Raw genomic sequence first — 13,822 nt, forward strand, 5'->3', positions numbered from 1 at the left:
AGCAAAATAGTCCGGTCTGAAAGTGGTTAAAGGGTGCCTCTGCTCACCACATATTTCTTCCAATTCGAGGCCTCATCCCTTCTACCATTATTCACTGTATCTGATAGCAGTTTAGCCTAGTGTAGGAATCTCTTAAAAACTGAAAAATTTGTGTGATCACCCACATTCTGTGGGGTGACAGCCATATAATAAAATAAGTTGCCTAACCCTAGAAGGGGTGCCCTGCCACCTTATGATGGAAGTATACTCTTACCACACATTTTTCTATATATGTACCAGTGAACATTACCCTTATGCACTGTACACACGATATGATTTTCCGACAACAAAACCGTGGATTTTTTTTCCAAAGGATGTTGGCTCAAACTTGTCTTGCATACACACGGTCACACAAATGTTGTCGGAAATTCCGAAAGTCAAGAACGTGGTGACGGACAACACGTACGACGAGCCGAGAAAAATGAAGTTCAATAGCCAGTGCGGCTCTTCTGCTTGATTCTGAGCATGCGTGGACTTTTGTGCGTCAGACTTATGTACACACGATCGGAATTTCCGACAATAAAGTTTTTTGTCGGAAAATTTGATGACCGGCCCTCAAACAGTTATCGGAAATTCCGACAGCAAATGGAGCATACACGCGGTTGGAATTTCCGACAACAAGCTCACATCGAACATTTCCCGTCGGAAAATCCGATCGTGTGTACGAGGCATACAAAGAATCTCTCTGGAGGCTTTTTATCCCTCTTTTTCTCTTTTTTTTTCTGCTCATCTGGAGCACCAATGTCTCAACTTTCTGGACTCCCTTCCTCTCTGGACAGTTACCAGTTAGCATTGTTCCCTGCTTTTTCTGAGGATTTCAAAACACCTCCTCCCCTTAGCCCTGGTTCACACCAGTGCGATGTGTCATGCGATTTGACAGTTAAAAATCACATGACAGGTTGCACCCCATTGCCAGCAATGGAACCGTTCAAATTTTAGCGACTTTGAAAAATGTTCCTGCACTACTTTTTTTGCAATTTCTTTGCCACTTGCATGGACTTCTGTTAAATGAAGTTGCAAGCCATAAATGAAATCGGAGTTCCAAATTGCACTGATTTATGGCTTTGAAATTGCACTGAAGAAGCGCGATTTCAAAGCCGCACTGGTGTGAACCAGGCTTAAGGCTCCTTCAGATGTGTGGTAGCCCTTCCTACCTCTCTGAAAAGCAATGCACGGTGAATCATTTTTCAGAGGGCAGTTAACAGGCGGTTTAGAGGCACTATGTTGCTTCCTCACTGCCTGTATTAACCCTCAAAGGAACAAACCACTTCACCGCAACCACATGCATTGCATGCAGTTGCAAGACAGTTGCACTGCAGCCCTGTTAACTTGCATTGGTTGTGTCTGCTGGTGGTTGGCCTGCTAAACACAACAGGGGTCTTAATTTTGCCATGACCATGAACAAAAGTATTGTGGCTGCAACATGTGTACAACTCTGAGCGCTGCATGTCCTTGTTTAGGTGGGTTGTTGCGGTGGCAGCTCATCCACATGCTTTTGCAACCCCAGGTTGTTTGTGTGAACAAGTCCTTATGGAGAAGAGAGGGAAGTGTTATGTAGTCCTAACACTTCAATTCCTGGGGTGACAACATAATTCGGTACGGTTGTCACCCTAGCACTGGAACTTTGTTAATAGCAAGATTACCAGATTAACCACTTGCTGACCGCATCATGAGGATGTATGGGGGAAAAGCAGCCTCCCTGCGCTGGCTCATGTACCTAGTACGTGATCTGCGCCCCTTGGGCAGGGGGCGCCTGCTGGCCTGGTTGTGCTGTGATTTGTCACAGCACATGCCAATTACCGGGTCTCGGCCACTGATTGACCACTGGCACCCGCTAATCAGTTCTGTGCTTCCATGACTTCCACATATACATAATACATAATAACTATGCTACCAAAATTACTTTGTGATTTAAATTGCCTTCAGCGTTGCTCCTGTTTCTTCGTGCTGGAGGCCGCCATTTTGCTGAAGCCCAGAGCCCCTGAACAGCAGTAGATCATAAAGCTTAACTTAACCCATTGATTTACGATTTTAAAAAAAGTTACATTCCTGGAATGGCGTGATTGCTATCTGTCACATTTGCTTGTGTCCTCAACCAAACTGTCAAACTATCAAAGGGTGTCATAACTGATCATGTGTGCAGCACCATGGCAATTGCAGATCAGACAGAAGCAACTTGCTTGGCTGTAAAGGATAGGAGAGTTTAATTACGCTTTAAGGCTGTCAGCAGATCAGCCTCTACAAATTTGGCAGTGCCTAAAAATGGAGGGCAACTGAACATGTGCAAAGAAGGGTGAGACAGTGTATTATTGTTTTTTTTTAACAATATAGGCACTTATATTTAATGTTTTACATAGCTATAACTGCAAAAGGGGCCAGCCTGAAGTGATCTAGCAGAACTTCATTTTCTGACTAAAGTTCCGCGTTCTTTCCCTGCTAAGCAGGGAATGAAAACAACTAAATCCCAGTAAAAGCAGCTCACAGTACACACATAAACATTTGTTAGGCTACATTTAACCCCTTGATCGCTCAAGATGTTAACCCCTTCCTGCTCAGTCTCATTAGTACAATGACATATTATTAGCTCTGATCACTGTATTAGTACCACTGGTGATGTCTGTAGCAGTTAATCAGTTCCCCCTCTAGGCAGTAAGTGTCAGATTGCTTGCCGCACTATCACAGTCCTGTTATAAGTCGCTGATCGCCACCATAACTGGTATAAAAAAAAATATTCAAATTTCAGTATATATCCCATAGTTTGTAGACACTATACTGTATATTTTCATACAAATAAATCAATATACACTTATTGGGATTTTTTTTTACCAAAGACATGTAGCAGAACACATTTTGGCCACAATTTATTAAGAGATTTGATTTTCTTTAATTTTTTTGGGATATGTTTTATAGCAGAAAGTAAAAAAAAAAAAAATTTATATATATATATATATATATATATATATATATATATATATATATATATATATGTGTATATATATATATATATATATATATATATAATATATTCAAAATTGTTTTTTTTTTAATTTAATAAAAAATAAAACTCCAGTGGTGATCAAATACCACCAAAAGAAAGCTCTAAAAAGCGTAGTACCAAATAGCAAAAAATGGCCTGGTCATGAAGGGGGTAAAAGCTGGAGCCAGTACCAGAGCAGTCTTCTCACCACCTGGGGATGGTGAAGAAGTGGGAAAACTTCAGCAAGTGCCAAGTCAGGGACCCTGCAGGTCAGCAGGGGTGACGCTTGAAGAGCATCTGTGAGAACCAAGTCAGGGGCCCAGCAGGGAAGCGGGGTTGACGTTTGAGGAAGATACTGAGTAATGGAAGTGGAAGAGCTCAAGGGATCCAGTGGCAATTAGGTCTGAGTGTCTAATGAGAGATTGGGAGCTCAATGAGTGAAGACCTACAGTGAGAGACTGTAGCGTGTGAGGAGAACTATCTGTGTTACCAATAGTTAAGTACAATTACCGTTAGTGACTGTTACAAGATTTGTTGCTATAAGAGACAGCGGTCCTACCTATACAGAGGTGGTATCCGGCTGGAGGCCTTCCACTGTATGGCTGTCTACCTATAGAAGTCTCTGAATCTGCTAATTATCATTGCATCTACTTAAGGGTGTCCTGGCCCTAACCCTCTCTCCCACAGTTCTTGTTCAAGAAGCAATAAATCTCTTTGCATTCTAAAAGTGTCTGACGCCCATCACTTCAGCTTGTATTACACCCACCATGCCTTGTAAATCCACTCTACCAAGAAGGATGTCAGCTCTCCCTGACTCTGGAGGTCACCATTAGACTCTAGAGGTCCGGGACCTTGCTACACTATAAATTTTTGTTCCTGGTTTTAGATACGCTTTAGGGACTATTCACACAGGCATCTAGCACACCCTTTCAAATTCCAGTGGAAAGAATCTGCAGATTCCTGTGTCTTGAATGACAGGTTTGTGCGCACTGCTGTGGCTGCTTAGCCCATAAAATGCAATCATGAGCATGTTCAAATCCTAGCCTAAACCCACATGAGCAAGCCCGCTAGGAATCTGTCATCTGCTCTGTAAGGGGGGTTTGCGAATGGCCATGTAACGGCGCCAAGAGCACAAGTCCCTACCCTACTTCTTCTTGCTACCAGCACAACAACCCTCCTATTTGAAGTTTTAACCTCTGCTATCTTGTGCCCATCTCCTTGCCAGAGGCCTTCTCACGACATTGCTGGCCATTGACCTTTATATCCCAAGGAAGAAATGTTCACACACAAAGTTAGGATAGCTGCACTTTACTGGTGGTACTTTATGATGGCATTACAGTCCCATCACATAGGTCTACTATCCGGGGTCACTTCACAGTATATTGTTAATCACATATAGTGGACAATCTGCAGCAGCCACATGTGAAAGCAGCACACTGTCCATTTTAGGAAGTCATCTTCCCTATTCAGCCTCTTTCATTCTGGGGTCATTAGTACTCATTCAGAGGGTCCTGGTTTGCCTTAGACTTTCAGTATCCAGCTCACTACTCCTTATAAGTAGCCCTCCTGAGACAGGATCACTGCAGTGACCTTTGGATTGGGTACACTTCTCCCAGGTCCTCCAGAGCATTGGTTGCCAACCTTTCGGATCTCACGGACCACTAAACTCACAATTTTGAACCCCATGGACCACTAACATGAATTTTATATGCATTATACACACAATGCTCCGGCTCTCTGCCCCCTTCCCCTGGATCACACTGCAGCCTTATAAACACAATACTTCGGCTTTATGCCCCCCCCCCCCCCTCCCTGCACTCTGTATTACACCTCTGCTTTACACAGACTCATCATTGGATCTCACCTCTATGCTCCCTCCCACAGTCTGTGTTCAGTGCTGCCATTGGAAATCCCCTCCTTCTCCTCCCAGTCTCTGCACTACTCCTGGCGCCTCCCTCTGAGTTCACAGAGGAGGCATCAGGTATAAACACTGGAAACAACATTGGGCGATTTACATCTGCCACAATGTTGGTTTGTGGCAGAACCCCTGGGGACCACCAAAATTTCCTCGTGGACCATCAGATCGCTGGTTGGTGACCGCTGCTCCAGGGAACACTTGGCCTGGCTTAAAAAGCCTTTTGCAACCCACCTTCTCCTCCACCAGTCAGGATGTCTATAGCTGGCTAAAAGGAACCTAGCACCTGCTTTCACCAAAAACTATTCTGGAACAGAGACACCTAGTGGCAGACTAGCTAACTGCACCTGCTTAGAATCAAAGCATTCCTAGACATGTGGCTGCGGGGTGGAGAGTGCCATGGTTGATTATGATTGAGCAGTCCAATGACAGCCTCCTGGGGGGCTCACTCTTACTAAGATCCAAACAAGCCTGAGCTTATCCCAAGTTTTGACAGGCTGTAGCAATCTGACTGTTCACATAGCTGATAATGACCTGCAGTTAAAGAGGAAGTAAACCCTGATGGGTTTACTTCCTCTTTGATTCCCTGCAAAGGTAAAGCATAATGGACTACTGTGCATCGCATAGTAGCCCATTATGTGTCACTTACCTGACACAGGAGCCAGCGAAGTCACCGCTGTCCCCTGTAGTTCCAAGCGTCCATCTTCTTGGTGGGTCTCACTGCTCCGGCGCTGTGATTCACCGGAGCAGCGATGATGTCACTCCCGCACATGCGCACGGGAGCCGACACTCGCGGCATATCGCCGCGATCTGCGGCTTACCCAGTGCGCCTGTGCGCCGCTGTCTACGCCGCATGCGCTGTATACAGCGGTGGCTGTCTTCAGGTAAATATCTCCTAAACCGTATAGGTTCAGGAGATATTTCTTGGACCTACAGGTAAGCCTTAATCTAGGCTTACCTGTAGGTCAAAGTGGTTTGTAAGGGTTTACAACCACTTTAATGTCAGATGATGATGGTGGGTGGGTGTAGTTTATCCGCTGCAGGTAATCGCTGGCTGTGTGAACAGTCACAGATATCTACAGCTACTGCCAGCCTGTCATTGCATCAAACAGTGTGATGGGCGATTGTATGGGTTTTGGGCTACAATCTGAACACATCCAAGCTCACAATTGCATCTTTATGGGATGAGAGGCCGCAGTGCTTCACGCACAGCCTTCATTCCAGACACAGGCATCTGCTGATTTTTTCCGCTGGGATTGGCAGGGTGTGCCAATTGCTCATGTGAATATACTCTACAGACTCTGTGCGTGATAAGCCCTCAATGGGTGCCAAGTAGCGGGAGGTGGGTGCTGGGTAGAGGGAGGTAGGTGGGTGGTGAGTAGAGAGAGGCTGGTGGTGAGTAGAGGGAGGTAGGTGGGTGGTGAGTAGAGGGAGATAGGTGGGTGGTGAGTAGAGGGAGGTGGGTGCTGAGTAGTGGGGGGTGGGTGCCGAGTAGTGGGGGGTGGGTGCCGAGTAGAGGGCGGTGGGTGCCGAGGAGAGGGAGGTAGGTGGGTGGTGAGTAGAGGGGGTAGGTGGGTGCTGAATAGAGGGAGGGAGGTGGGTGCTCAGTAGAGGGAAGGTAGGTGGGTGGTGATTAGAGGGAGGTGGGTGAAGAGTAGAGGGGGGTAGGTGGGTGGTGAGTAGAGGGGGGTAGGTGGTGAGGGAAGGATGTGATGAGTAGAGGGAGGTAGGTGGATGGTGAGTAGAGGAAGGTAGGTGCGTCATAAATAAAGGTAGGTGGGTGGTGAGTAGAGAGAGGTGGGTGGTGAGTAGAGGGAGGTAGGTGGGTGGTGAGTAGAGGGAAGTGGGTGCCGAGTAGAGGGAGGTAGGTGGGTGGTGAGTAGAGAGAGGTGGGTGGCAAGTTGAGGGAGGTAGATGGGTGCCGAGTAGAGGGAGGTAGGTGGGTAGTGAGTAGAGGGAGGTGGGTGGTGAGTAGAGGGAGGTGGGTGGTGAGTGGATGGAGGTAGGTGGGTGGTGAGTAGAGAGAGGTGGGTGGTGAGTAGAGGGATGTTAATTGGGTGGTGAGTAGAGAGAGGTGGGTGGCAAGTAGAGGGAGGTAGGTGGGTAGTGAGTAGAGGGAGGTGGATGGTGAGTAGAGGTAGGTGGGTGGTGATTAGAGTGAGGTAGGTGGGTGATAAGTAGAGGGAGGTAGGTGGGTGATAAGTAGAGGGAGGGAGGCGGTGAGTAGAGGGAGGTGGGTGGTGAGTAGAGGGAGGTAGGTGGGTGAGTGGTGAATGTGATGAGTAGAGAGAGGTAGCTGGGTGATAAGTAGAGGGAGCTGGATGGTGAGTAGAGGGAGGTAGGTGGTGAGGGGGGTAAGTGATGAGTAAAGGGAGGTAGGTGCGTGGGTGAGGGATGAATGTGATGAGTAGTGGGAGGTGGGTAGGTGCTGTGATTGGGCTCCCTCCTTCTATGCAATGTGATGTGATGTGATTAGTAGAGGGAGGTAGGTAGGTGGTAAATAGAGGGACTGGATGGAGGTAGGTGGGTGGAGGAGATGGAGGGAGGTAGTGGGTGGAGATGGAGGGAGGAGAGGGATGGATGGATGCTGAGCTGATCCCGCAGTCACACTGTAGAGGATGTGATCAGTCCCAGCACTGACAGAGGGAAGTGGGCAGGGAAGTGTGCGCTCCATTGTGCGGTGTGACAGACCAATGAGGAGTGGATGTCATGACAGCTCGGGGGGACCTGTGAAGTTGTGACAGGAAGCCGTGTGTACCGGAGGAGTGCAGGCTGGATGCCAGGATATACGGCGGGGAGGACATGCGCCCTGTGTCTGCACACTCCCGGCCGCAGGAAACCCTCCACAGGAAAGCCGAGTGACCGCCTTACCGGACTATCCGCTCTCCTCTCTCCGGGGGAACATGGCGACCCTGGGCACCGAGTGTCCGCCTTACCCCAACCTTCCCGCCGCCACCGCTCTGCCCCACACCCCGTACCACCCCACCACCGCTCTGCCCCACACCACCAACTTCACCCTCAGCCTACCGCTCAACCGGGGCCTGGAGAGGGCGCTAGACGAGGCGGCCAACTCCGGAATACTCAACCTCAGTGCCAGGAAACTAAAAGAGATCCCCCGGAGTACCGGGAGCCACGACCTCACCGACACCGTGCAAGCAGGTGAGGGGGGGAGGGGGTCACACGTGTGTCCTTATATCCAGAGAGGACCCATTGTATCCCAGACACACACCGTACACCCTGCACTCCTCTCCACCGCTGTATGCTCTTCACCACCGCTGTATGCTCTTCACCACCGCTGTATGCTCTTCACCACCGCTGTATGCTCCTCTCCACCGCTGTATGCTCCTCTCCACCGCTGTATGCTCCTCTCCACCGTTGTATGCTCCTCTCCACCGCTGTATGCTCCTCTTCGCCACACCTCTATGGCACTGTATGCTCCTCCGCCGCTGTATGCTCCTCTCCACCGCTGTATACTCCTCTCCACAGCAGCATGCTTCTCTCCACAGCAGCTGTATGCTCCTCTCCACAGCAGCTATATGCTCCTCTCCACCGCTCTCCGCCGCTGTATGCTCCTCTCCACCGCTGTATTCTCCTCTTCGCAACACCTCTCCGCCACGGTATACTCCTCTCCACCACTGTATACACCTGTCCGCCACTGTATACTCCTCTTCGCCACACCTCTCCACCACTGTATACTCCTCTTCACCACACCTTTCTGCCACTTTATACTGCCACTGTGTACTCGTCACCACTATATACTGGCAACTACTCTGTACACCTCACCACCACTGTATACTTAAAGAGGAAGTAAACCCTGATGAGTTTACTTCCTCTTTTTTTCCCTGCAAAGGTAAAGCATAATGGACTACTATGCATCGCATAGTAGCCCATTATGTGTCACTTACCTGACACAGGAGCCAGCGATGTCACCGCTGTCCCCTGTAGTCCGGCGCATCCATCTTGCTGGTGGCGTCTCGCAGCTCCGCCGCTGTCATTCGGCGAAGCCGCGATGACGTCACTCCCGCGCATGCGCACGGGAGTCGACAAATGCGGCAGCTCCATTCTTGGAACTGCCGCGCTCAGTGCGCCTGCGCGCCGCTGTCTACGGCGCATGCGCCGAAGACAGCGGTGCCTGTTTTCGGGCAAATATCTCCTAAACCATATAGGTTTAGGAGATATTGCTTGGACCTACAGGTAAGCCTTAATCTAGGCTTACCTGTAGGTCAAAGTGGTTTGTAAGGGTTTACAACCACTTTAATCTCCATCAGGTTGTACTCATCACCACCACTGTGTACTCATCACCACTATATAGGGTGGAATTGATTTAAATCATAATTTTTAAAGCACAACTGTCATCTCTGTCCCGCTGTGGCTCCTCCTCTGACCCGCTGGTGACTCACCGACAATCCCATTCACTTTAATGGGGTGACTGGTGATGCGGCAGTGATATAACAAGGTGAGGAACGTGGCAGCAGGTAAGGGGATACCCAACAGGCGCTGCCATGATGGATCTGGAATGACAGGTGCTCTTTAAATGTAGGGACTTATTGTTTTTGATAGTTAGAATCTTTAACATTTCAAAACAAAATGAAGGTTTCCTGTTTAGAATAATAAGCTGTCAGGTTAGTAAAATAGCATTATCACATTCATATGTACATAGATTTGCAAAACAATGTGATAAAGGAATATTCCTGAACTTTGTTTTTTTTATCTGATGGTTACTGTGCCATTGTGTGAATGCATCAATGCAGTGCATATTATTTCAGCTTGCAGAGCTTGGATTCATTGAATGAGTTTACCAAAAAATTTAAATATTGCAGAATATACAGCCTTGTGCTACATAACTAAGCTCCATTTCCTGCTGAATAAACTAAATTAGTATTGTACCTTGAACAGAAAACCTTTTTAGATAGATTTTTTTTTTTTTTACTCCAAAAGCATTTTATTAAAATAAATTTGATAATAAAAAAACAAACAAACAAAACTGATAAAAAAAACAGATAATGATCAAAAAATAAATAAAAATTCATTGTTATCCACCCTGCCACTATATATTCACAACTACTGTGTGCTCGTCATCGCTATATCTTTATAATTACTGTGTACTCATCACCACCACTGTATACTCACCACTGTGTGCTCATCACCACCACTGTATACTCACCTCTGTGTGCTCGTCGCCACCTCTGTGTGCTCGTCACCACCTCTGTATACTCACCACGGTGTGCTCGTCACCACCTCTGTATACTCACCATGGTGTGCTCGTCACCACCACCGTATACTTCATCTCCATCACTGGGTGTTTATCACCACTATATATTCCTAACCACTGTGTACTCCTCCATACTGTCACTGTATACTTCATCACCACTATATAGTCATAATAAATTCTGTATACTTATCATCACTACTGTGTACCTAATACTGTACACTGATTCTCAGTGTGTAGTGTGATGTTGCGGGGATGGATTATATACGGTGTATATGTATGTTCAGCCATCTGTGACTGTTGGGGGTTCGGTGGGTATCATGTCTGCTCCAATCTATCATGAAGATCACACCACACATGGTCCCCAGAGAGCCGGTCTGAGAGTCTAGTAAGTGAAGTGATCTATACATATACACAGTATAATCTATTATGAGGAGTATAGGTAGGTATATGTGTACATAGCTGCTCAGTCATAGGGTAGGTACCATGCCTGGTACAATCTTCATGATCGATCATATTGTGTGTCTGTATATCCGTTTGGTCTTATCCGACTCTTGGCCAGCTCTCTGGGTAGCATGTCTGTTACACTCCTCATGATAGATGGTGTTTCTATGGATACAATATCTGATATACTGTACATGATTTATTATAATCGATGATGTATCTGTTCATGGATTCTCTGTATCTGATACTTTAGAAAGCCATTTTTCCAAAGACTTTGTCATTTTTGTATAAGGTAGGTCACCAGGTCTTTCCTCAAATCTCTGCCATTGCTCAGGCTTGGGACCAGTGTGCTGAAAGTGATAACATGTACTGTACATGGCCAATTTGTACACAAACACCGGGGCTAATTTAGACAAGAAGCGAATAACCTACCAGCATGTCTTTGGGGTGCAGGAGGAAACCCACATGAGAACCTGCAAACTCCATGCAGATAGTGTCCTGGTCAACGTTCGAAACAAGAACTCCAAGCACTGCCCTTTTTTTTTTTTGTTAAATGCTTGCTTTATCTGTTCTTTCAGATGGACCTAGAAATAGAAATTGTTTCAAATCTGTCCACGGACTCCATCCCAATCGGGAAAATTTGTTCGTCTGTATGCTGGTCTGACGGACCAAATACGACACAAGGGCAGCTATTAGCTACTGGCTATTGAACTTCCTTTTCTAGTCCCGTCGTACGTTATCATGTTCAAAACGAACTGACTTTTGAACGGACTTTAGTCCATTCGTGTGTGGGCAAGTCCGTTCGTCCAGAAGTCTGTCGTAACTCCGTCGGGAAGACCGTCTGACCTCTTCTGCCGGAAAGTCCGGTCATGTGTACATGGCATTAGACATACCTGTGCATTGAGTGCCAACCAGACCACTACTAGTCTACACTGAAGGCGTGACAACGCAGGGGAGCCGTTGTTACATAGTTAGGTTTAAAAAAGACCATCTAGTTCAACCAAAAAAGAAATATATAGAATCCCATATACAAAATCTTATACCCATAGTTGTGAGAGGGAGCATCATCGCCCTATAACAGGAAGTGCCTGGACCTTTATGGCAGGACCACCTGGTAGAATAAAAAAATGACCATGTATTTAAAAAGATTGAAAGATTGACTGACTGTTAAGGCAATTTCACATTGGGGTGTTGGGGGGCATCGGCGGTAAAGCGCTGCTATTTTTAGCGGCGCTTTACCATCATTTCAGCGGCAAAAGCTCATGCAAAGTGTGCTGCGTTTTGCTGGCGCTGCCCCTTGATTTCAATGCACAGGGGCTCTTTAGGAGCGGTCTTTACACCACTCCTAAAGTGCTGCAAAAATGCTGCTTGCAGGACCTTTTTTACTGTTCCGAAAGCGCACTGCCCCAGTGTGAAAGCACCCTGTGTTTCACATTGGAGAGTCACTGACCATCTCTTGTAGAATATCTACAGTCACTGACCAGGCGCTATTTTTAGTGCTATAGCGCCTGTAAAGCACGTCAGTGTGAAAGTAGCCTTAAAATTACATGAATATTTGACAGCCTCATTACAACAACACATGGCAAAGCCAATTGCTCTCAGATCTCCTCACCATACTATTATTATATCAGATATTATAATCTAAGGCGGCACAGCTGCTCAGTTGTTAGCGCTAAGCTCTAAGAATATTGGGTTCATTGTATGGGATTGGGTATAACTACAGAGTTGGTTGGTGATGGTTCATTCCAGCACTCTGCAATGCTTTCCAGTGTTGGGCTGCTATTCAAAATGAATTGTACAGCAACACATGGAACATGCCCTGCTGCTGGTTACAGTAATGCACAAGTCAAAACAGACCCCCCAAATATTAATGTGATTTTTAAAAGTCATTTTCAGTCTTTTTTTTTTTTTAATAGTACCTGGTAATCCTTCCATAATTTATAAGGTGACACCACTATGTCTCCCAATAGTCTCCTGTGTTGTCACTGTTACATTCACCTCTGGAGGAAACTATAAATGGCTATATTGAATTGATGCTCAGTGTGAAGGTATGTTCACCTGTTGTCTCCATTAGGAAGCCTGCACAGGGCAATGACATGTGGTCAGCACTGGACCTCATGGCTGCAGATGGGAAATGCCTGCAAAAAGGCAGGAGACACACATAAGACGCAAAAAAAGATAAAAATAAAGTAAAAGGCATTATTTTATGTTTGTTACCCTATTGTCCTGTTATAGCATATGTAGCAGTCTCTCTCATGTAATGTGTCTCCAGTCTATGCCTGTCTCTTGATGTGCCTTCTCTATCTCCAACAACTCCTATATCATTTTCACAGAGTTTCTGGTAGCATGTTTTCAGTCTCTGACCATCTCTTGTAGAATATCTACAGTCACTGACCATCTCTTGTAGAATATCTACAGTCACTGACCATCTCTTGTAGAATATCTACAGTCACTGACCATCTCTTGTATAATATCTACAGTCACTGACCATCTCTTGTAGCAGGTGTTTCAGTCACTGACCTTCTGTTGTATCACGTTCATGGTCTCTGACCATCTCTTGTAGCATGTCTGCTAGCGTTGCAGCTATACCACTTTTTTTTAAGATGGACTACAAGTACTGATACCTTTTTTTTTCTTCAAGTACTTGCCTATATCGATTTTATATATATTTATTTTTTATATATACAAACACTTTATTTTTTTTATTTAATGTCATGTGACAGTGGCACTAATATGCAGCGCTGATGACGCGTGGACTGCGTCAGTAGTGTGTGTATATATATATATATATATATAATTACATTGGGGGTTCAGCCCTGTTGGGGGGGGGGGGGCCTTTGGTGAGTGGTGAGATATCTAGACTAGACCACTGACATCTCCCTTTTGAGACAGAGAAGGGGACTGAGGACACAGATTCCCCAGTCCTTTTCTCTGCAGCCTCAGTTGCACTGAAATTAATGGACAGGAGACAGAGGTTAGAGGAGGAGAAGTGGCTGTCAGCTGCTTTATTAAAATCTATACAGGGAGATTGGTGCTTGTAGCTCCCCCGCCACTGCACTGACTGTCCAGGTATCGGGTCAAGCATTGGAGGAGCATTTGCACAAGTACTCGTGCAAATGCTCTGTATCGGCACTGATACCAGAATCAATATCGGTGCAATCCTAATATCTGCAGTCCCTGGCCATCTCTTGTATTATGTCTGCAGTCTTTGACTATCTCTTGTATCATATACATAGTC

The 13,822-nt window shown here is 46.2% G+C and overlaps 1 protein-coding gene across 3 annotated transcripts in view; it reads left to right on the forward strand.

The window, feature by feature from the left end:
• The first annotated feature begins 7,506 nt into the window (after positions 1–7,506).
• LRCH1 (leucine rich repeats and calponin homology domain containing 1) overlaps positions 7,507–13,822 on the forward strand; it is a 310,046-nt gene continuing 303,730 nt past the window's right edge. Inside the window, exon 1 of one of the 3 annotated variants that reach the window (XM_077483249.1) lies at positions 7,507–8,090. In XM_077483249.1, the coding sequence (XP_077339375.1) occupies positions 7,835–8,090 (256 nt within the window). In that variant the 5' untranslated portion in view covers positions 7,507–7,834. The remainder of the gene's footprint in view (positions 8,091–13,822) is intronic. The other 2 variants (XM_077483251.1, XM_077483250.1) reach the window with 2 other exon arrangements.

The sequence above is a fragment of the Lithobates pipiens genome, unplaced genomic scaffold (assembly GCF_037356315.1).
Source record: "Lithobates pipiens isolate NorthernLeopardFrog02 unplaced genomic scaffold, aLitPip1_a1.2 Scaffold_16, whole genome shotgun sequence".
NCBI classification, from domain to species: Eukaryota; Metazoa; Chordata; class Amphibia; order Anura; family Ranidae; genus Lithobates; species Lithobates pipiens.